The sequence below is a fragment of the Canis lupus genome, chromosome 21 (assembly GCF_011100685.1).
Source record: "Canis lupus familiaris isolate Mischka breed German Shepherd chromosome 21, alternate assembly UU_Cfam_GSD_1.0, whole genome shotgun sequence".
Lineage (NCBI taxonomy): Eukaryota > Metazoa > Chordata > Mammalia > Carnivora > Canidae > Canis > Canis lupus.
Genome location: NC_049242.1, coordinates 32,479,746 through 32,504,893, shown reverse-complemented (window position 1 = coordinate 32,504,893; position 25,148 = coordinate 32,479,746). Strand labels below are relative to the sequence as shown.

General features: G+C 38.0%; 1 protein-coding gene across 8 annotated transcripts in view; it reads left to right on the top strand.

Moving 5' to 3' along the window:
- STK33 (serine/threonine kinase 33) overlaps positions 1-23,861 on the top strand; it is a 147,238-nt gene extending 123,377 nt beyond the window's left edge. For 7 of the 8 annotated variants that reach the window (XM_038568976.1, XM_038568977.1, XM_038568974.1 and 4 more), the window contains 2 exons: positions 7,331-7,537; positions 23,055-23,861. In XM_038568976.1, coding sequence (XP_038424904.1) covers positions 7,331-7,537; positions 23,055-23,237 — 390 coding nt within the window. In that variant the 3' untranslated portion in view covers positions 23,238-23,861. The remainder of the gene's footprint in view (positions 1-7,330; positions 7,538-23,054) is intronic. The other variant, XM_038568975.1, reaches the window with a different exon arrangement.
- Positions 23,862-25,148: the final 1,287 nt, after the last annotated feature.

Here is a 25,148-nt window from a genome sequence, read left to right as displayed (position 1 = left end):
CTTTGGGTAAAGTTTTGACATTTTATTGGAAAACATTGAAGAAGACTTCAATAAATGAATAAAGTCTAGTATGGTCTAACAATGGAATATTATATAGCAGTGAAAGTGATTAAACTACATGTAGTAATACCTATGAAGCTATGAAATTTATCTTTAAGCTCATCATAGTTTTGTTAAGATATAATCTCACTATAAAATACACTGATTTTAAGTATATAGCCTGATGAATCTTTGTATGTGTATGTATCTGTGTAACTACCACCCAGAACAAAATATGGAACATTTCTATCCCAACCAGAAAGTTCCATTGTTTCCTTTCCCAGAGTGATTGTACCATTCGACACCAATGTGTGAGTTCTAGTTTGGCTCCTCATCTGCTCTAATGTCTGTTATTATCAGTATTTTTAATTTGGATACTCTGGTGGATATGTTTTAGCATCTCACTGTGGTTTTAATCTGCGTTTTCTGAATGACAAATGAAATTGATCACCTTTATTTATGCTTATTGGCCTTTTGGATATCTTCTTTTGTGAAACACTTGTTCAGTTTTTTTTTCCCCTGATTTTTCTATTTGGTTTTATGTCTTTTACTTATTGATATGTAGGAGTTCATTTTTTTTTAAAGATTTTATTTATTTATTCATGAGATACACAGAGAGAGGGAGAGAGAGGGAGAGAGAGGCAGAGACATAGGCAGAGGGAGAAGCAGGCCCCATGCAGGGAGCCTGATGTGGGACTCGATCCCGGGACTCCAGGATCATGCCCTGGGCTGAAGGCAGGTGCTTAAACCGCTGAGCCACCCAGGGATCCCCCTATGTAGGAGTTCATTATTTTAGATCAGTGAGCATCTGTGACACACAAATAAATAATATATACAATAACAAGAATTAGAAAAAGCTGACTTAAGAAAAAGAACATCAAAAGGATTACTGCAAATCTTTGCTCAAGGGGATGACTTTTGAAAAAGAATAGATCATTGGAAATTGGGGATCTTGAAATGGATTCCCAGCAAACTCTATCCTTGCCGACACATCCCTTTGAAAGTCTTCATGTACAGCCAGATGTACACAGTTTGAAGAATGTTGGTTTGGAATATATTGAATTTTTAAAACTTTTTCCAGCTTTATTAAGATATAACTGTATAATGTTGTATTTCAGGCATAAAACATAATGGTTTGACATATATATATATTGTGAGATGAGTAGCACAGTTAAAGCATCCATCAGCTCACATAGTTACAATTTTTTTTCTTTTGATGGAAACTTTTGAGATCTACTATCTTAGCAACTTTTGAATATAGAATACAGTATTGAGAAGGCTCCACAACACCTCTGGCTGGAAATTCTTGGCAGACAATTGGAAATACTTCTGGAATTGGGTTAATTACTAAATTTCTCAGCCTGCTTCCCCCTGAAGAACAGGAATATCAACACTAACGTTGTATATTCATATAGTTGCTACACTTGTAAAAGGAAATCACCAAGATGACTTGTAGGAAAAATGTTAAAGTGGCATGCAGTTGTTTACTTGAGTGGTCATTATTACCTTGATATGCTGCCACCTTGGACTCATCAAGGCCCAGTAGGGTGAGTTGGGTGGTTTTACTGGGTGCTATCAGTTCACGTGGGGACCTGCACTCTACATTATTTCTCTTCCTACTGTAATTTACAATTAATTACTAGTCATGTAAAGGTAATAGCCGAGATTATCTATGGTAAATAATTCAAATGGTAAACAAAAAAGGAAGAATAACTTTTCTTCCTCCATTCCCTCATTCCCTCTTACTAAAGATAGCCATTAAGTCTCTATACATTCTCTTTTTTTTTTTAAGATTTTATTTATTAACTTGACAGAGAGATAGTGAGAGAGCACAAGTAGGGAGAGCAGCAGAGGGTCAGGGGAAGCAGGCTCCCTGCTGAGCAGAGAGCCCTATGCAGGGCTCCATCCCAGCACCCTGGAGTCATGACCTGAACCAAAGGCAGATGCTTAGCCAACTGAGCCACCCAGGCACCCCTATACACATTCTTTCAAAAAAGCTCCATACATTTTTATGTATATACCTTACACAAGTGGGTTCATATGCAAGCTGTTCTTTTCTACCTAATATGTCTAGGAAATATTTTCTTATTTTTAAAAAAGTAGTATTGTATCCCAAATTATGGATACACTATTATTTTCTAAATATCCTATGAATATGGAACATTTAAATTGTTTCAGATTGTTTCTGTTACAGCAGTGGTGCAACAAATGTTTTACAAATATATGTTTGCATGCTGTGTTATCAGATAAATTCTTCACAGTGGACTCTTACTGGTCAAAGAGAATATGCATTATACATTTTGTTAGGTTTTTGCTAATTTACCCTCTCATAAAAAGCAAGTAAATGAGAAAGCTTATTTCCCCACGCCCTCACCAACACACAGTATTCTCTAACTTAAATTTACATCCATCTATTAAGTGAAAATTGGCATCCCATTGTTTTGATTTGGGTTTTCTTAATTTTGTGAAGTTGAACATCCTTTTATGTTTTTAAAAATAAAGTGACTATTCCATTTTCCTAATGAAAAATTTTATTCCTAGGTGTCAACTATACTCAAGGGAAAAAACAAAAACAAAACAAACTTACTCTGAGGAACATTACAAAATGAAGAGTTCTGGCTATTTACAAAAAGTAGAAATAACGAAAAGCTAAAGATCTAGAATGTTTCCTTTTAGCTTTGCTTATTTATTTATTTACTTATATTTATTTATATATTTATTTGACAGAGAGAGAGAGCACAAGCAAGAGGAAGAGCAGAGGGAGAGGAGGGACAGAGGGAGAGGGAGAAGCAGGCTGCCCACTGAGCAGGGAGCCCAACATGGGGTTCGATCCCAGGACCCTGAGATCATGACCTGAGATGGAGGCAGGTGCTTAACCAACTGAGCCACCCAAGCACCTGTAGCTCTGCCAATTTTATGTGTCATACCACCTCATTCCAGCTCATAAATATCATTCATTTTTTGGTTCATTCAAAAATACTCATTAAATACTTATATTGTTTATAAAATACTGATAGTCATAGTCCTTGAAAAGGCAAAGTATGCTAGAGAGGGACCTATATTTAGGTCTCCAATTGTGGTCTCCATTTAATACTAAGGTATTACATCCAAATCTAATTTTTTGCCAATGCTGCTTCTCCATGAGTATTCATTTTTCTATTTTTCAAAATAAAATAGCCTCAGCCATCCATTAGTTAAACAAGAGGAAGAGTTTAGTAACCAAGGTTGCTGTTCTACTATTGAAAGCCTCAGATTATTGGCCTGTTACTGCTGCCTTCTTGCCATTTACTACTTCACAATTGTTGAGTTCAATGTCTGACCCCTGATTATAGCCAGTAAAGAGAATTCAGATAGTGAAATGGCAGTGTCTGTCTTAACAATTCTGCCCATTTTTGTTGGTTGGTTCATTTGTAATTTCTGTTGAGCCTAGAAATCTCATGTCACATAGTCCTGGGCCACCTATTCATTGGTCAGTCCAAGCATTTGATGGAATTCCTCCTCCAGCCACTGGCAAGCAAGAAGGGAGTAGTCTAGTAAGTTATTGACTGGATTTAGACAGCAGGGAAAGTCTGAAATTGGTATCACCATTTGTACCCTGTTTGATATCACACATGAATGTAGGAAGCAAAGAGTTAAGGATTTCTAAATAGTAGGGTATTTCTTAGGGGATAATGTCCTATTCTGAATCCTTTCTCCTCTTCACAGTCTCTTTGAATGAGAAATAGGATCATTTCTTTGAGTACAAAGGCACTCTACTTTAGGTATATAGAGTATCAGTCATCAAGCTCTTAGTGTATTACAAGCATTTGAAAACTCGCTAGAGATGCAGATTCAAGATAATACAGAGAATCCTTGCTTTGTATAGTAGTGCAAGACCATAAAGAATAACAATGCAGGTTGAAACTGCAAAGCGATCTTAATAATCATTGGGGGAAATTATAATTGTTCCATGCCCTTAAAAATTTTTTTTTAGATTTTTTATCTACTTATTCATGAGAGACACAGAGAGACAGGCAGAAACATAGGCAGAAGGAGAAGCAGGTCCCTTGTGGGGAGCTCAATGTGGGACCCTATCCCAGGACCACCGGGATCACAACCTGAGCCAAAGGCAGGTGCTCAACCACTGAGCCACCTAGGTGTCCCTAATTTTTTTTGTTAAATGATGAAAACTAACTGTTGGTTATAATACTTAGAAAATGAAACAAAAGAAAAACATATTTTTCTTAGTATGTTGTAAATTAAAACATTAGAAATATCAAGAATGAAAGTATCTTATTTTTTCAATAAAAACTTAATCAAAATTAGCTTAAACAGTGCTTACCTTCTTTTGCTTGTCACATAACTTACAATATGGAGAGGAGCATCTTTTTTATGCTTTGCTGAGTTATATAATACTATTTTCTAAGTTTGGATCGGCTTCCAACATTTTATCCTTTGTGCTTTCAGTGTAATGAATTATCTTTGAAAAGTATTCAAATGTCACCTTCTTTGCAAGCATGGCTTTCTCTGGAGCACCTCTGTCCTTTCTGCACACCACTTCTCATTTATGTTTATAAATTTGCCTTTGCCAAGTTCCTTTGGTTAAACATCTAGGTTCTCTCAAATGGTGGCAGTGTCACTGTTTCCAAGGTCAACTACTTCTTTTATTACTCTATTGACATTTGATTTAAATATTTCACTTCCAGCATGATCACTTTTAACTTATTTGCTGCCCTTTCATCTTAGCTGGCAAATTCCTGGGGAGGCAAGGAGGCAACACAACTGCATAGTTTGCTGCCTGTGTGTGAATTGAATAGCAGATGCCTAGTGTCCCATCACCAACAGACTGTGAAAGAAGTGACATGTTTTGCCACTGATCACCATACAATCTATAATTTACATAGTGATTGTGGCTTGAAGAGCTAGCAGGGAAATTTGAACTTTATGTAATTATTGTTAGTTTACCATGATGACTGAAATTTGAACTGTGTTGTTTGGGGACTGATACTATTTATCTAAGTTATGATGATTGAAATTCATATATTGATATATGCTGTGCAAAGTAAGGACTGCCCAAATAAATGGGCTATCAGATGGTACTGATGGGGTGTGATTTCTGTACAATTTTGTTGGGTATGCTGGTTGTATAGTGGGCTCACTCTTTTTTCTTTAAGTTTTTAAAATTTATTTATTAGAGACAGAGAGAGAGAGAGAGACAGGCAGAGGGAGAAGCAGGCTCGCAAGGAGTCTGACGTGGGACTCGATCCCTGGTGTCCAGGATCACGCCCTGGGCCGAAGGCAATGCCAAACCACTTAGCCACTGGGGCTGCCCAAGCTCACTCATTTTAAGGCTTTCTGGAAGTGACTTAAGAATGCAAATGTTTAATTTGCTGTTTATATCAGGATAGGCCAAATTATGCTTTGATTAAAAATGACCCCCAAACCTCAGTGGTCTCGATGCTTTCCATCAGACATTGGCTGGGAGGAGGGGAGGAGGCTTTTTTTTTACTTTGTCCTCACTCAGGGACCCAGGCTGAGGGAGGCTCCATCTCTATGCTTCTATAGTTACTAAGGTAGGAATTGGGAACATGATAAATTGCACGCTGTCTCTTATAGTTTCCACCCAAAAGTGATATATACTATTTCCAATAACATTTCACAGGCCAAAACAAGTCACATAATCCTATCCCAAAAGGGATAGAGATGCAGAATTCTATAACATGCCTAGAAGAAAGGAGTGTTAGGTGAGCAGCACTAGTGACTACTACCGTCTTCAACGAATTATAGAAAGTTTATTAGGGAAGAGCATTTGTGGACTGGAAATACAGACATAGATAATATCAGATTGTCTGCTAGTGAAAGAATCATGCTGAGGCAGAGTTTTGTGTACTAGCATTCGAGGAGCCTGGATATTGTGATTACATGAAAATTATGGTTAAAGGTCAGGATGAAACCAGAAAGTTGTAATAGAGGCTAGATGGATCATAGGGATCAAGCAGGGCTATTGGCAAAGTCCTGGAGGCTAGAACTCTTTCAGATGAGAGATCAGAGACTCTACCATTCTAGACAATTCCAATTCTTTTATGGTCTCTGAGACTCCATCTATACTTCATCTAAGTTTAAATTGACAACAACTTTTGAAGTTCTGAGATGCTTGACAGAGATGACTCTCAAATTCTGCCTTGGAGGAAATGTATGCTATTGGTTGGCAGAAGGCATGGTAAGGGCATTCTGGGAGTGTACTGGTAGAGGATACTATGAGTAGAGTGTAACCAAAAGCATGATGTTATGAAAGTGGTAAGAATGTAGAACTTCTCAAAACATGATGAAATAGAAGAACCACAAGGAATTAATTGCATAATGAGCCTCAGTTATTACCTTTCCATACTTAATGTGTGTCTATGTCTTTAACCACAAAAATATTAAACTCTACAACTCCTCAACAGTGTACTCAGATGGCTGCCCTTAAAGTGCACTGTTTCATACTATTCTATGTCACTGATGCTTAATGGTTTAATCCACCCACATTCCAAATTAATGTAGAATCACTGCATAGCTGTGCCCACACCTAAATTTCCCATTTTAATCTAAATGTGATCTAAACTTGTCTAAACTTTCTCTACTAGTCTGAATTAGGAGAAAAAATATTAAGGCATACCTACTCTAGGAGGAGCCATTTGAGACTGTATTCATGTATTTTTGGCATTTAATGGAATATTATATTTGAGAAAAATATTGTTAATATAAAAATCAATATTTGGGATTAATATTGCTGAATCAGTTATAATCATGATCACTTTATATTTAAATTTTCCAGTTGACTAAAAACTTTCAGATCAACTATCTTCTTAGGCACAATGTTTAACTACTCAATGAGTTTAGCTTTCCTACTTAAACATTTTGATATTATATAAGCTTGCCGTTAGTGTTGGACCCACTAGACTGGGGGTGACTTTTTTCATTCTTACTGCTTCCCTGTTGGTTTTCTAAGAATGGGTCTGTAAGGGGGTCTTTGGATTCCGGGGAATTCCCATGTCTAGTGTCCTTTGCATGAGCATGTTGCATTGTTCTTTCAAATTTGAATATTTCCCCCAAAACCCTAACATGTCATATATGATCTCAGTCTAGAAGCATGAGCCATGTCAGTGTAGGGAGTATGCTCCAAAGGGTGTCAGAAGTTTTGCTGCTTATTCAGCATTATAGTCATTCCATATGATTTACTGAATTTGGGAAAATATAGTACTAGAAGATGTAAAAATCTTTTCAATTTTCTAAACTGTTTTTAACACTGAAAATTCATTGTTAATATTAGGGCAATATGCTTTCCTCAGCAAGACCAACTAATGTGTTAGAAATGATGAAAGAATGGAAAAATAACCCAGAAAGTGATGAGGAAAACATGGCAGATGAGAAGAACAACTGGTCCATTCAAGAAAAGTTCAAAGGTTATCAATCCAGCGGGCCCAGCGGAAATGTCCAGGATAATAGTAGCACTTCGGATGAAGAGGAGGAAAAACAGGTAGGAGGAACCAACAAAGCAAGAAGGGAGACCAATTGTTTCATTTTTCCAAACTATAAAATACCCTCACAACACTTAGAAGTTATTGCAACTCTACAGTTTTTGCATCTCTGTCTTTTTTGTTGGTGGTTTGTTTCTAAAGAAGGACCTACACAACAAAGCAAGTAAAGTCTTCTCCTCCCTTGAGACTATCATGATTTAGCACTGTAGCCTACATGTTTATTTTAAGATCTCTGATTATGTAGGGCAGGGGTTGCAAACTGTTCCCATAAAGGAACAGAGAGTAAATATGTTAGGCTTTTTGGGGCCATAATAGTCTGTGTCACAAGGTCTTAACTCTGATGTTATAATATGAAAATAGGCATAGGCAGCAAATGAATGAGTATGGCCATGTGCCAATAAAACTTTATTTACAAAAACAGATGTGTGCAATATTTGGCCCATGGGTCAAAATTAATAATTTTTGTACTTTACCAGGTTATACAATTTGGAATGAGTTTATGTATTACATAGAAAAAGATTTATTACATTATCCAGTTATTTGCTTCCAATTTTATGATAACTAAAACTGTTTATATAGGTTTACCATTTTGCCTTATTAGATCTGAATAGAGCTTTATTCTTTTTGGTGAATAAAATTTAGTAACATTTTGATTAATTCCAGACAGTGTTCTACTAACCAGATACCCTAACAATTTACCCAAACCCTTTTCTCTTTTGTTTTATGTTTGTGGGACATTTTTCCATGGGTTTGTTCTCTTACTTATCTTGGAATCTAATGAACATATTTGAATTCTTTCTCAGTAATTAAATGTCCTGCCAGTGGGGGCTGTGTTCACCTCAGGGTAGCCCAGAACCCTGTGAGGAGCTGTTACTTTCTGGCTCTCTGAGGCTTAGCATAGGCAGAATGCAGAGGTGGCCTGCCAGGTTGGGTTCTGAGCTGCACCCAGGGGAAGGTGCTGTGCTGACCTTTCCCTCCCAAGCTAATAGAGCCACTAGAAACCAACAGAAAGAGACTCAGTAGAGTGATCTACTGGTTGATTTTGACTTACTGGTTGAGAACTTCATCTATTTAATAGCAAATGTCTAGATAATGTTTAACATTTAATGACTCAGAAATTTTGAAATAATCATATTTTACTATAATATAAACATGTGTTGACTTCCCTTCTTCCTCTTTGGTCTGTACATGACTCTTGAAGTGCTTAGCAGCTGTGTATATTTTATATTGTTAAAAACAGTACCCTAAAAACCCATGTTTGCCTTCCTTATTGAATACGGTTTGAAGATTTTTCTGTTAGCCAATTTGGCATATTATACATACATATTCATATGCACACACACACATATATATATATACACCTTCTCACACACATGCACCTACACCAAATATGTATATACAGTTGATCCTTGAAAAACAGAGTGGGTTTAGGGGCACTGACCCCCATGCAGTTGAAAATTTGCATATAACTATTGACTCCCCCAGAACTCAACTACTAATAGCCTATTGTTGACCAAAAACTTTCCAATAACATTAGTACCCAATTAACACATATATTGCATGTTATATGTATTATATGCTGTATTTTTACAATAAAGTAGGCTAGAAAAAAAGAAAATGTTATTAAGAAAACCATAAGGAAAAGACATTTACAGTGCTGTGCTGTACTTATCCAAAAAGATCCATGTATAAGTGGACCTATAAAGTTCAAACCCCTGTTGTTCAAGGGTCAACTGTATATAGGGTCAACTCACACACTCAGACATATGTATTACACATATATACTCACATGTATCTATATCTACATATGTATATACAAACACAAATACTTATACATACACCACACATTCACATTATCTTTTATATTTTGTAGTCTTGGATTACATCTGTGTTTATCACCAAATCTGACCTTTGTGAACCAAGTATTTGGTTGGTTGTCTTCCATCTCCTTTTCCATGGCTCTGTCACACCCCTCCTTTCCCCCCTCCCTCCCTTTCCCCTTGCGAGTCATAGAGTGATGGGACTTACTATGCTGTTCTCAGCTACTACTTCCAACCAGGGAACAGAAGAATTGGAATTTGAAGTGCTTATGGATGCTAAAACTATAACCAGTGGTATATAAATTTTATACCAGGTAGGTTGAAATTTTAAGAATATAGATTTCTACTCATTAGCGGGAAGAACTTTTCTATAGTCAGAGCTCACCTGCAATAAAACGTGCTGGACCATGGATAGTAAACCTCACCTCCCAGTTAGTGGAAATATTCATGGAGATTCTGGAAAGCTACTTATTATAAATGCTGTAGCAGGAATTCCTGCAAGATGGTTAGGAGTTTGTCCTGCATGGCCTCTAAGGAACTTTCCCATGCTTAGGTTTTAGGTGTGATGTCTTGGGAGGAATACATTACCTTGTGTGAGAGCTTTCTGAAAAATATTACCCCTTAAATGAAAGACTTCTCATATATTTAACATATTAAGTTTTTTCTTGGACTTCTATGAAAAAAGTACATTACTTTGTTAATTATATTGAAGCTGAGCTTGTGCTAAGAAATTACTTCTTTCTTTCAAATCTTCATTAACAACAGTAAATAGTGGAGTATAAAGTTCTCAAGTGATAACTGAAAATAGAGCTTGCCATTTATTCTTGAGTCCACACAGGATTCATATAATAATTAATATTCTTAAGAGTGAAATTTTAATTTTATTAAAATTATTCTATGAATATTAAAATAGTTCCCATGGGGAAAATTTTGTTTGTTAAAATTAGATTATATGAACAGTTTGATGTGATAATATAAATAATTTATACCTACTAAATTAAGGAAATTCTTTTTTCCATTAAAATTTTTGAAATTTGGCTTTAATTTAAGTGGAAATCTGCTAGCAGTTTTCTGTTTTCTGTTGTATCATTGTTCTCTCTTTTGGGGAATCTCATAAATCCATTTAGAGCTCTGATTTTATATTTTTTATAAGCCAGGGTAATCATGCTTTTTAGTTAAGTGGCAGAGCTCTTGGAAGATTAGCAGAGAAAGTGAAATCAAAACACTTGAACTAAGCACTCTCTTTCACTGAATAACCATCCTTAGTTCCAAATGCCCTGGTCATCATGGAAAAATATAGTATGCATCTCCTCATTGTTCATGTTTGGATTAAGTTATCACACTATACTTTTTCAGACTTGTCTTCAAATAGTTGACATTTGGCCATGTCCTTTTTTTTTTTTCTTTTTATTTCCAAATTTTAGCCTAATTTGGGTAATCATGTTCTTCGAGGATAGAAATGTCCTCTTGTATATATCTCATGTTTTATAAGGCTGAGTACATCTAGGTAATGTTTTGTGTTTTTAGTAACCATCTAAATTCCCCGTAGTGGGTTCTTAATCCCTTCTATCAGGTAGACCCAAGACTTCAACTCCTACGACAGCATTTACTCATCTTCAAATGAGATGCTTGGCAGACCATTGCTTATTGCAGGAGCATGCCTTTTGACATTATGTCCTTAGTGATTTCTGATAAGTAGTACAATACTTTCATTATTTGTTAAGCTCAGAAAACAATTGAGAAATGAATATCTATAATTAAAATGCATTCCCCCATAACCATGGAGGAAGGGACTAAATATTATGGATGTATATTTGCATTACAGAATTCTTGTTTCATAAAGGAGATACTTATTCATTGTTAAATTATTTATCAAACACAGTCTTGAATGTACTTGTTTAGTGAAAATGGAAGATTTTTCTGATTGTCTTCTTTAATGATAATTTTTCTTGACTGAAAATATGGCCTTTACAGTGTCACAGGTGATGGTACATGTAGCAGATACTTTAGTCTAGAAAGTAGAAATTCAAGGTTGCTTAGAAATTTTAAAAAGTTATTTTGATTAATGAAATGTATTCATGTAGCAGTTCTTCAAAGACAAGAAATGTTTGAATTTAAATAACATTGAAATTAAACAGTTGAACTGTGGTATGTTGATATATTTCTATGAGAAAGAGTCAGGTTGTCTTGGTATTTTAGTAGGATAAAAATTTTCTTCTCTTGACAAATTAAACCTTAGCTTTCTGAGCCCATGTGAATCATGTGCAAATTTGGTGGAGCTTCCACAACTTTTATATAGGCATATTTTTCCAGTCTGATATTGAAGCCTTGCAGTCTGGCATGCACTGAAAATATAACGGTTAAAAGCACAAGCTCCAGGGCATCCCTGGGTGGCTCAGTCATTTAGCACCTGCCTTTGGCCCAGGGTGTGATCCTGGAGTCCCAGGATCGAGTCTCACATCAGGCTCCCTGCGTGGAGCCTACTTTTCCTTCTGCCTGTGTCTCTGCCTCTCTCTCTCTCTCTGTCTCTCATGAAAAAAGAAATAAAATCTTTAAAAAATAATAATAAAAGCACAAGCTCCGATGGAGGCTGCCTGTATTCAAATCCTGACTTCACTATTTATAAGTTTTATGACCTTGGACAAACCTCTTGGCCTCAGTTTCCTCATCTGTAAAATGGGAATAATGATGGTAGCAACCAGGGATTAAATGAAATAATGCATGTGACACTCTTGATACATTAAGAGTTCATAATATTAGCTTTTATTACTTCTATTATTATGTTGCTAAAGAACTTGCATAGACTATTACTAATATTCCATGTTTTTGTCCTGTGAGCTTCAAATCTCCTTTGGGTATAGGTCTTTGAATAAACTAATGAACAAACCAAGAAAAATCATTTTCAAAGGTGATAAGGTGATGCTTCCAACCTAATTTGCCCTCTGAGTTTCATGAGGCCCCTAGGATACTGTGATAGATTAGATTTTTTTTCCCAGTTGTTTAATTTCTCTCTGTAAGTGATTTGTACATTCACATCCTATGTCATGTGACATTGTGGTTCTCCCTAATAGAGTAGATGAAGGATATTTTCTCATCCCACTCGTGTTGGTTTTAACTATATGACTTACTTTGGCTGATGCAATGTTGAGAGGTGTGATGTAAGTAGAGACCTTAAAAGTGTTTCCATGATTTAGCTCGTTCTCTTGTATTTCTGCTATCTGCTCTGAGAAGCACATGCCTGTGGGGAGCCGCAGTTCTTGAAACTATGAAGATTTGTGGAGCAGACCTGAACCCAGTACAAAACCTGAAGTCTGGTCTAGCTTGGCATGGCCAACCCTTATAGCTAACTGAGACTTTTATAGTTATTTGTTATGTAGTTGTACAGAAAAGAGTTAACATGGCAAATCTAAGCTGCTGTCCTTGAAAAGGTCTGCTTGCAGGCTTGGCCCTTGGCTGGCCTCTGGGAACTCAGATTTGGTTGCTATCATTATCTGGTAAGAATGATTTATTCTGCCTAAACTGTGCAAACAATACAGTGTTTGCTGAAACCTGCTTTTCTTCTTGGGGTCTGAGATTTTGGTAGGTGCTAGGCAGAGAATGCCTGCATGACCAGTTCCCAATAAAAACCCAGGGTGCCGTCTCTAAGACCTTCCCTGGTTGGCAACATTTGACACATGTTGTCACAGCTCATTGCTGGGGGAATTAAGTGCATTCTGTGTGACTCCTGAGAGAGGACCCTTGGAAGCTTGAGCCTGGTTTCTACTGGACTTCATCTCAAGTGCTTTTACCTTTGTTAATTGTGCTTTGTAATAAATTGTAGCAATGAGTACAACTATATGCTGAATCCTGTGAGTCTTCCGAGTGACTCATGGAACCTGGGGGTGGTTTGGGGGACCTCCCAAACACAGTAGCATAACTGTAGCAATAGATGACTAATATAGGTACAAATAACCGTGCTAATATGAATCTTGACATGTTCTTTGACCCAATGCTATTATAGTGCCACTTGCTAGTTTGGATTCATTGGATTTTGTCCCTACTATTCCCACTAGAATGTTCTATATAAGGCTTAGATTTCACCACAAGCTTAGCCAGACTTCCACAGTTGAAGGGATGTATTAGAGAATCCTTTCAAATCATTTCCCTCCTCTCCCAAGCCTGGCTTTTGCTCAGCTCCTCTTAGGGATTGTAGCTGTTAGGATATGCTGTGTATCTTTTCTATATGGAGAACCAATACATTGGTTCGGGTTATAATAAATATTGCTTTAGTTCCACATATATTAATTTGGATCTACTCATCTGTTATACTGCCTTTAGGCTATAATTGTTACATGTATTGTAGCTACAGAACAAAACACAATGTTTTAATTTTTGCTTTAAATAGTCATATATATTTCCAAGAAATTAAGAGGACAATTTGTCTTTTATATATACTCAGATATTTACTACTTCTGATGTTCTTTTTTCTTTTCTGCAAATCTAGTTTTCCATCTGGTATCATTTCCCTTCAGCTTGATTCAGTCTCCATTTCTCTGTTAAACTTACCTGGTGAATATTTGAATTTTAGGCATTTTATTCCAAAATTTCCACTTGATTCTGTTTTATTATTTCTGTTTCTCTTCAGAGATCTCCTTTATTCCTCAAAGAATATTTTCCTTTATATCATTGGTAATTTATGATACCTGCTTTAAAATCCTTGTTTGCTGATTCCAACATCTGGGTCACCTCAGGGTCTGTCTCTGTTGTCATTATTTCTGTTGCGTAGTTTAGGATTGTATCCTGGACATTGGAAGTGTGATGTTGTGCTGACTTCAGATTTGACTATTTTCCTACAAAAAGTGTTGATGTTTCTGGTTTAGCAGGCGAGTAGTTGGTTGGACACGAATTGCAAATTGTCTTTTAGCCAGCAGTTCAAATCATAGGTCAGTTCATTTCTCTTTATCTGGGCAGAATTTAGGATGCCCCTTCTCTGGCTGTCTCCTTCCAGGGATTCCCTCATTACTTTCTTGTGTCTTATTGCTTTGAAGTCTGCCCTCTAATTCTTTAGACTAGAGAGAGAAAATTGTAAAAGTGTCCAGGGTTGGGAGGGTAGTAGTGGGGAACACATTGCCATCGAAGGAGTAACATTTGATCTACCACCAGAAATAATGGAAACCAGGAGACAATGGAGTGATTGTTAAAGTGCTAAGAGGAAATTAACAAAACTAAGAAACTGCCAACTTGGAATTCTATATGTAGTGATAATTTTCTTCAAAAATAAAGATAAAATTTAAAAATGTTTTCAAGTATGTAAAAGATGAGAAAGTTTGTTACCAGCGTATCTTACTGTAAGAAATGCTAAGAGAACATTCTCAAGGTAAAAGAAAATGATCCCAGTTGGAAATGCTGACTACAAGAAGGTTCATGAAGGGCATCAGCAAGGGTAAATACATGAGTAGATATAAATAATGTTGACTGCTTGAAACAATAGCAATAATAATGAATCTAAGCTTTCATCTCAATAAACTAGGAAAAGAACAGCAAATTAAGCACCCTTCCTATAAGAGGATATTGTGAATAACTTAGTGCCAATAAGTTAGAATATTTATATGAAAAGGTCAGATTTCTTTAAAAAACATCAAAGCAGATAGACAAAAATACAAAATCTGAATAATTCTATATTTCCTTTAAAAATTGAATCTGTAATTAAGAACTTTCCAGTAACAAAAATTTCAGTTTCAAATGACTTCAGTTAATTCTGTAAATATTTGCAGAAGAAAAGAAAGCTAGTTACACAAACTCTTGAGAATATTGACCAATTCATTTATAAAGCAAGTATAACTTTAATACCAAAACATGACAAGGATATTATAAGAAAAGAAAATTGTTAAAAAAGATTGTTAACAATATCTCTCATAAATATATATATAAAAATCCCAAACTCAATATTGGCAAACTGATTCCAGAAATATTTAAAAAAAGAGCACATTCATGATCAAGTATACAGTATATGCCAGAGATGTGTGTTTGGATTAACATCCAAAAATCAAGCCTATAATTTACCATATTAATAAGTAAAAGAGAAAAGCCTATCTCAATAATTGTGATAAAAAGCATTTAATGAAATTCAACATTCAAACATGAGTAGTAGACTAGGAACAGATGGTAAGTCCTTTTGACATATTAAGGGATTTTTATATTTAAAAAATCCCCTCTAATGCTAAATATCATTCTTTTTTTTTTTTAATTTTTTTTTTAAATTTATTTATGATAGTCACAGAGAGAGAGAGAGAGAGGCAGAGACACAGGCAGAGGGAGAAGCAGGCTCCATGCACCGGGAGCCTGACGTGGGATTTGATCCCAGGTCTCCAGGATCGCGCCCTGGGCCAAAGGCAGGCGCTAAACCACTGCGCCACCCAGGGATCCCGCTAAATATCATTCTTAATGGTGACATATTGAACACTTTCCAACTGAAGGTAGGAGAAAGGCAAAAATGCCCCATTCTACTTATCTTTATTTTTTTTCTACTTATCTTTAATATCATACTAGAGATCTTAGTCAATGCAACAGGGCACATAAAAGATAATAGATTGGAAAAGAAGAATAAAAGGGTCTCTATTTGCAGATGACATGATTGTGTACCAAAAAAATCCCATGGAATCTACAAAAAGTGAATTGAACAATTCTCAGGGTGCAAGATCTGTGTATAAAAATAAAGTATATTTTTATATGCTAAGAATGAATAATTAGAAAACAAAATCTTCAAATACCATTAAAATATCACAAAACATAAAATACTTTGTCTTAACTCTAACAAAATATGTGTATAATACTTATACCATATCCCATGACACACTGAAATTGTGAAGACTGAAATATTTGGCGAGAAATACCATGTTTATGGACTGGAAGATTTGATACTATTGAGATGTCAGTTCTCTCCAAACTGAGTTATAACTTTAAAGCAATCCCAATTAAAATCCAGGGCTTTGCTTTTCTGTTAGAAATTGACAAAATGATTCTAAAATTTGCTTGGAAATACATAAGACGTAGACTAGCCAAAATAACTCAAAAGTACAAAGTTGGAGAACTTATATGGCATAGTTTCAGCACTTACTATATAGCTATAGTAATTAATACAATGTGGTATTGATGTAAGAATAGACAAATCAAGGAAACAAAATATAGTCTAGAAATAGACCCACCCTTAGGTTGATTTTTGACAGAGATTTCAAAGCCATTCAGTAGGGGAAAAGATAGTCTTTTTCAGTAAATAGTGCTGAAGTAATATGTTAGATATCTCTATGGGGGAAATGAACCTTGACCCCCAGGTTACATTGTACACAAAAAATAGTTTGAAATGGTAGTGGACCTAAATCTAAAAGCTAAACTGTAAAGCTCATAGGAGAAAACATAGGACAATATCTTCCAACCAGAGAGTAGTCAAAGATTACTTAGAATACCAGGCAGCATTTTAAAGTCAGATCAAATGGACTTCTTCAAAGCAAATGTATCTTCTCATCTTAAGGAAAGGAATAGGAAAGCCACAGACAGGAGAAAAAATTTGTAATAGATACATCTAACAAAGGGCTTGTTTCCAAAATATTGAGACAGTTCCTACAACTCAATAATAATAAGGCAATCCCACTTTTAAAATACACGTAAGATTTGAACAGACATTTCAGGTATGAAAATACACTAATAGTCAATAAGCATATGAAAAAGTATGCAACATCACTATTTACCAAGAAAATGCAAATGATAACAGGAAAAGCCACAATAATATATGATTATATCCTTTCTAGAATGGCCAAAATTTAAAAAGGCAAGTTCATATTTTAGCAAATATTAGAGCAATTCGGAATTTTCCTACATTGCTTATAGATTGCAAAATGGCTCCATTTCTTTGGAATAGAGTTGGGCAGTTACTCATAAGGTTAAACATTTACTGGGCAGCCCGGGTGGCGCAGTGGTTTGGCGCCTCCTGCAGCCTGGGGTGTGATCCTGGAGACCTGGGATCGAGTCCCACATCGGGCTTCCTGCGTGGAGCCTGCTTCTCCCTCTGCCTGTGTCTCTGCCTCTCTCTCTGTGTCTATGGATTAATAAATAAAATCTTTAAAAAAAAAAAGGTTAAACATTTACTTACCATTTATCCAGCAATCCCAAATTTGAGTTCATAAAAGTACTGGTAGAATATATTTATAGCAGTTTTATATATAAAGAGCCCTAAAATGAAAACAGCCGAAATATCCATGAATAGAAGAATGGATAAGCAAATTGTGGTATATCCATACAATGGAATACTACTTGATAATAAAAAGGAATGAACCACTAACACATGGATGAATCTCAAAAACATATGTTGCGATAACACGAGACTCTAATTATCTCAATAAAAGTTTCTTTTTTTAAATCTCAATACAAATTTCAATTTAAAAACAGGTTAAGCAAAAAAAGTCAGACAACAAGAGCACATGCTGTATGTTGTTTCATTTACATGAAATTTTAGAGAAGTGATTATGTTGAAAAACATCAGAATACTGGTAACCTCAGGAAGGGAGGGAGTTGAGTGGGATGTGGCCCCAGGGAAATTTGTGGGGAGTTGTTCTATTTCTTGATTGGGCTGTTGTTTATACAGGTCTATGCATTGTCAAAACTCTTCAAATTGTACATTTGAGATTTGTACATTCTACTGTATGTAAATTGTAGTTTAACTAAAAAAGAAAAGAGGAATTTATATCGCTCTCTAATTTGCAAGTTAGATTTTATTTTCATTAACTCCATACAAGGCCCAGCTATTTATGTAGGTAGCCTTATAAAAGAAATCTATATATTTGGAAGTTAATTACCCTTCTTCCCTTTGGTTTTTCTTTCCCTTCCTTCTTCCTTCTGAAAACCACAGGAATGTGAGAGAAAGTGGGTGACCATTGCAAAACTGGAGCTGAAAACTTGTATCAGAATGTTCTGTCACTTGGACCTTGTGCAGGCCTATAATTTGAATGTGTGACTCTAGAAATGGTTGCTATGGTGATAAACCACTTTACTTAAATAGCATGTATTTTACTCAAAATTCAGAGAAATGGTAACAGTTTCTAGTAATCATGTACTGGTATTAACTTGCAGGGATATGCCTAGAGCTTACAGGTTTTGCATCCATTATCACCAGATGAGTTCATCAGGTTAAAGTTACGCCAGTGAATAATGAAATATGTATATTTAGCCCAATTTTCTTGTTACATATCTCCCCTTGCACACATGGAGCCCCTTTGCAAGATTAATAATATGAGCTGGGGAAATCAGGCCAAGGGTGTTGACTTACTAAAAAATGAAACTGGAGGGAACTTGTAAGGTCATCTTTTCCATCATCCCGCCTACAGTAGGACTGACTATTCTTCAACCGTCCCAAGCGGTAAGAATCTGTTAAGGATGAGAAACAATTGAAATGCTGCTTGGGCCAGCCCCTGGTGTAACCATCCTGATTGCAGCACTCACAGCCACTGTCTAGCTCCACAGAGCTGAGATCTTTCCCCTTCTGCATTCTACAGAGTGAGATTATATATGTCCTCTATTCTTTATATTTCTAGACTGAAGATCTCTCTTGTAAAGAAACTTCCACCCATTAATCATATTAGTAACCTGTCTGTAAACCTTCTCTGGTTCCTTTATCTCTGTTCAAGCTGATTGCAGTGTTTCAGGTATGAATTCTTCATGATTTTATATAAGGATAAAAGAAATTTTTTTTGTTTCTAAGATGCTTTCTGATCATAGCCAGGTTTTCTTGATCACTGTGCAATGGTATGTTGCGCCAGCATCTTCAGAGAACAATCTATAATGATTTGTAAATCCTTTCTTGGACTGATAGTGATGGCCAGCTCTCTCATAATGATCATTTAGACTCTTTTCCCCTAGAACTGAATATTGAAATTCCCCTCTCATCTTCCTCCCCCTCTACATAATCTTGTGGGAGATCATCACCTTCTATTTGCGTTTTATAACCTAGAAGATCTTAGCAATTCCTATAGCCTTGGCAATTTCACTTTTCATTTCTCTGTCATGTTACTTACAAAACTGTAAAATTGCATCAGTGACAGCATAGATCCCTGAGGAATCCCTTCAACTATGAGAGAAGAAAAAGAGAAACCTAAAAATTTAGAGAACCCTATAAACCTACAAAGGAAATCCCTGAAACATTAAGATTTGTTTATATTCCTAGAGAAAAGGTTGGAATCTGGAATTTGCCTTGGCCATTTGTGTTCAAGGAGATGAGAGGCATGGCTCTTGGTGAAGAAAGCTACAGCTCAATCTGAAGGATACCATGAGGGTCAGCCTGCATCCATGTTTTGTTAGCATCAGAACACAGTTTCAATGAGAGGTGATATTTCAGAGAGGAGTCTCAGAGTCTTCAGGAAAACTCTTACAATTCTGACTCCTGAACAGTGGCATCCTAAACTTAATGCAACTGCAAATTAGCAAAGAGAAATGGTAAGGTGTACACGGGTACACACACACACACAAAGCATTTTACGAGGTACACATATAAACACAGAAGCTTCTAAGCATTTGCAATAAACATTTGCATAAATATGTGTAGATTTGCATTAATGTTACCAGAGAGTAAAAGAACAAATATTGAGATTTGTGTCAGTGTAGCCAGTTTTAGGCCAGCTTGCAGTTCAATTAAAATCTAGCTGACTATTTTAGTTTTAATATGTATTAAATACCAAATTGAGAAAGAGAAGGCACTCATACGTTGCTGGTAAGAGTATAAGTTGATACAACTGCAGTGGAAGGCAATATGGCAATAGCTTTCAAAATTACAGATCCATATACATTTTGACCCAGGTGTCCCACCTCTAAAATATATATCCTGGAGATATATTACACATACACAAAATGACACAAGTACAAGATTATTCATAGCCTCACTATTTGTACTGGGAAGAGAATGGAAACAACCTGAGCTCTCTTGTAAAGAAACGCAAGAAGCCACAATCTCCACTGTGAAGGGAGCCACTAAATAAATTGTAGTACCTTCAGACAAGAGAATGTTGCATAACCAAAAAGAAGAATGAGCATTCTTTTTACATATGGACATGGAAGGATCCTTAAGACAATCATTAGTTTAAAAAAAATCAAGGTGTGAAAGAGTGCTTACAGTGAGCTACCAATTGTGTAAAAAAGGGAGAAGAAAGTATGTCAATACATGGATTAGACTGAACCATATGAAATCGCCATTATTAGGCTGTTTTTGACCTGCAGAAATGACTAGCAATTCTATTTGGTTCCACTTAATATTTGCTCGAAGATGCATGAACTCTCTCTGGAAATGTACACTGTAAGTTGATAGTATTGGTTGTCTTTAATGTGGGGCAGAACTGAGTTAACTGGGAGATAGGTAAGAGATTTTTAACACTGCGAATATGAAATCATGGGGGTGTGCCACCTATTTTAAAAATACATCACTAAAATTAGGTATGAATAAATAAAATAATGTAGCTGAAGAGTATCATTTTCTCATCTTGCTCTAGAATGAAACCGAGAAATATTCACTGAAGCAAACATTTTGGTTTAGGTTTCTCTTCCCTTCCCCTTTGCCAGAAAATTCTGAGGATTATCTTATGGTATCTTACCCAAGAAGAAAATACCAGAGCGTCTTATGATTTTGGAAAATCTGACCTACATCACCAGCCCCGCCCACAGAGACTGTTTTTGAGTATTTTTTCCTGGTGACTGCAACTTCTGGTCTACTTTAGTGACTCAAGTCCATTAACAAATGGAACCCTGGAGAAGACGGGAAGGGTTAAACCAGATATGAATATGCACACTTTAAAAAGAAAATGCCAGAGTCTCTGTTTCTATTCTAGAGAACAGCAGTTGTAGTGGGCATGTTGAAAAACATTTCCTCAACTCCTTGGATGATAGCTCAAAAGGTGGAAATGTCAAAAGGGAGAAGGTTACACTTAGATTCACCTTTTAATAGGATTTGTATGTCAAATGAATTAAAACTTTTATGAATTGAAATTTCCAAGATAGGTTTCCTGTCTTAGGGATCAGCACTATACTAAACAAAGCAGCTTCTCTCCAGGCGGAGACCTGAACGTCAAGGGAGTCAGCGCTCACCCCACTGCTGCACATGGGCGTTCTCAGTGAGAGGGTACCAGCTGTATTACAGAATGCTGATGTATCTTCACTATTTTCTATTTCGTGAAAGAATCCACAGAGAAGCAACCTAGAAATTTTGTTGGAAAAAAAAATCGACGGAGGAAAGGACTTTCCTACATTTCCAGATGTATACAAATTAACTTTTCAATGCACAAAATTAGGAGCTCAAGAATTAGCAGACACAGTTAATGAAGGCATACGTGAGTGACGTCTGAAGAGACACATATTTAGCGGCTGTCTGCAAAGGTCAGGTGAATTTTCTCTTTCCCTAAATACAGCTACCAAAAATCCTAAGTGCCTGGAAGTTCTGCTGCAGCCCAGGGAGGCCATTCGTTCATCAGCGAATACATTAAGCGCCTACCACGGTGCATGAAACCCGCCACTGGTATCACAAGAGCCCGAGTGATCAAAGAAACGCCAGGTTTATTTGTAGCGTGTCACCTGTAATCTTTTCACATTTCTTTGAAAATTGTTAACCTGATTATTAACTCATCTGTAGAGTAACTCTGCGATGAGCCCTTTCCAGAGCATTCTGTGTGCGTGAGGCCCGCGGCATCCATCCTCCCGTGGCCCCCCCCCCCCCCCCCCCCCCGCGGCGCCCCCTCCTCCCAAGGGCTCTGCCTTTCCAGAATCCTGCGCTCAGCTCCGGCCTCCAGGAGTGATCGCTGCTACTTCGGGAGGGGGGCGCCCTGGAGGGCCGGGGTGAGCACTGGGCGGGGCGCCGCAGCCCCGAGAGGTGAAGAGCGCGGGAACGCCCTGGCCCACTTTGCACTGCCGGGCATTTATTTTCATTTTGCGCCGCAGAGAATGGGAAATTGTGCCTGTAGTTTGCACCACACCAGACACCGAACGGTCCTCTTTTCTTTTCTTTTCTTTTCTTTCTTTCTTTCTTTCTTTCTTTCTTTCTTTCTTTCTTTCTTTCTTTCTTTCTTTCTTTCTTTCTTCTTTCTCTTTCTTTCTTTCTTTCTTTCTTTCTTTCTTTCTTTCTTTCTTTCTTTCTTTCTTTCTCTTTCTTTTTCTTTCTTTTTTTTTTTAATTTCATTTGGGGATCCCTGGGTGGCGCAGCAGTTTAGCACCTGCCTTGGACCCAGGGTGTGATCCTGGAGTCCCGGGATGGAGTCCCACATCAGGCTCCCTGCATGGAGCCTGCTTCTCCCTCTGCCCGTGTCTCTGCCTCTCTCTCTGTGTGTCTCTTATGAATAAATAAATAAAATATTTTTTAAAAAAGATTTTATTTATTTATGAGACACACAGAGAGAGAGGCAGAGACACGGGCAGAGGGAGCCCTACATGGGACTCGATCCCGGGACCCCAGGATCACACCCTGGCGCTGAACCGCTGAGCCACCAGGGCTGCCCCCTCCTCTTTTCTTGGAGGCGCTGAAGAAGCTTCCTCTGGCATTTCGGACGCCCTGCAGCGTCCTCAGTGCCTGCCCCCCTCGGGAGAGGGCTCCCGCTTGCGCCTCTTGGGCCACTTCCCAGTCCCTCGCTTCCTTGAACGGCTACATACCACTTCCTGTCTGAAAAGTGATCCAGGCCTTTTCTTTTGTTTCCAGCCCACTGCGACCAGTAAGAAGGAAAACGTGGACAACTTGGACGCGAAGTGCACAGCTTCCCCCTCTGGCAGACACCTTCTCCCTGGGCTCAAAGGAGAGCCCCCCACGACTGCAGGCCAAGGAGGGGCAACCAAATCCACTGCGAAGTCCAATGCCCTCCCCAGAACCAAGAAGAAACTCTAAGTCGCCTTTACCGATGAATAGCACCAACCCAGAGCTGCTCTTCCTAGCACTGGATGAGGGGCCGGGAGGGGAGAGGACAGGACTGTCAGCTCTTTTAGCCTTTCAGCCCCGCTGAGCCCTGCCCTGTGTTGGCACCGGTTCAGACCCACAGCCTGGTATCTCCAAGGCAGCTCAGGGTGTGGGAGGACCGCCACTCACCTGCTTGATGGCCGGCTGCGGCCTCAGTCAACTCCAGAGGCTTCTGAGAACTGTTTAGAGGAGCCCAGGCCCTCAAAGCAAGCTGGTGGGCAGACTTGCTCAGTTTTACTTCAAATTCTTATATTTAGGCACCATTATTTGTAGGAGAAAATGAGAGCCAGGCATGGCGATGGAGGTTCCAAATAATTATGTGCACTTTGCACTAGAAGATTTTGTTAGGAAATCACTAATAAACTTGCCGTAGGCATAACAGCAGAAGTGCTTCAGCCCTTCACATGTGTTCTTGTGATTTGAGGTTGCTTATAGATTATTTAAGACCATTTATTTTAAATGTAGAAAAATAGGAGATTTTGTAACCGCTTGCCATTAACTTGCTGCTAAATTCCCAATATATTGATTGAATCAATAAAAAACAGATGTTACCCATGCACGTTAATTTTTATGTTAACAAGAGGTGGCTATAATAGGGTCCTTTAAGCCCTTATGCAAATTATGAGTTTGGGCTGCTTCTGCAAAGGTAGGCACCTATCTTTGGGAGAGGTCGTGCAGCTGGACACGGGGAGTGCATCATTACTCTGGGCGTTATTAGGTATCTCCTTTCCACCTGGGCAAATCATCTTGCCATTCAAGGTCAAACCGGGTGAATAGATGCTTTGCTTGGCCCTCAGACAAATCCTAAAGAGACAGTTTACATGTGCTTTTTTTTTTTTTTTTTTAATTTTTATTTATTTATGATAGTCACAGAGAGAGAGAGAGAGAGGCAGAGAGAGAAGCAGGCTCCATGCACCGGGAGCCCGATGTGGGATTCGATCCCGGGTCTCCAGGATCACGCACTGGGCCAAAGGCAGGCGCCAAACCGCTGCGCCACCCAGGGATCCCTACATGTGCTTTTACCTGTGTCAAGCAATAACCTAGCTTCAGCCCACCTCCCCCACGGGATCATTGTAGACCTCCAGAATGACCCTCGCCTGGCCTGCTGGGCTTGTACTACTGGCATATAAATCCACTCAGTGGCTGGGGGTAATAGAAGTGCTTCTCGGGCTTAACGTGAAGGCCCTGTTGTATTTGAGAACCGGGCAAAGACCGCACTCGTAGGTAGGGTTTGGCCCTGGCTGAGCAGCTCGGTCGGCATCTTCCTAGGGCCTTCAGTGTGCTTCCCTGGGGGATCTGCGAGCTGAAGTGTACCTGATTTAAATCGCCTAGACTTTATTATCAAGCTGGAGTTGGCACAGCTCCTTCGAGTTCTTTCTCCCCTTACTGATTATTACTTCCAGTCCCGTCAGGAGTCCATAAACCATCTCCTGAGCTTTATGCCTTCTCTCAGGGTTTAGCGAGTCAGTCTTAGAGGATCATGTCCTGTTTACCTGTGAGACGCCCGGCCTCATTGACGAAGTGGAGGTTTCCCTTCCCTAGCGGTCCTCCCCATGGCAGGGGTAGGAGCTGGCGGCCTGGTCTCCTTGCCTAAAAGCCACCCGGGACAGTGGCTCTGATTCTGTCCAATTCCTGAGCCGGAAAATGGAATATTCCCTGTATCTAAAATGCTCTGACTTTCATAGTGACACAGTCTTTAGTATCATGCATTGGAGAAGTCTAATGTTAAATTTAAGATGATCCAAATTTCTGTCCACATTTCTTCTCTTTGGTCCTGAATTAGTGACTCTGCTCTGTAAACTTGACCAAAGGTCCAGAACTCAGCACTTAGTGACAGGTGAA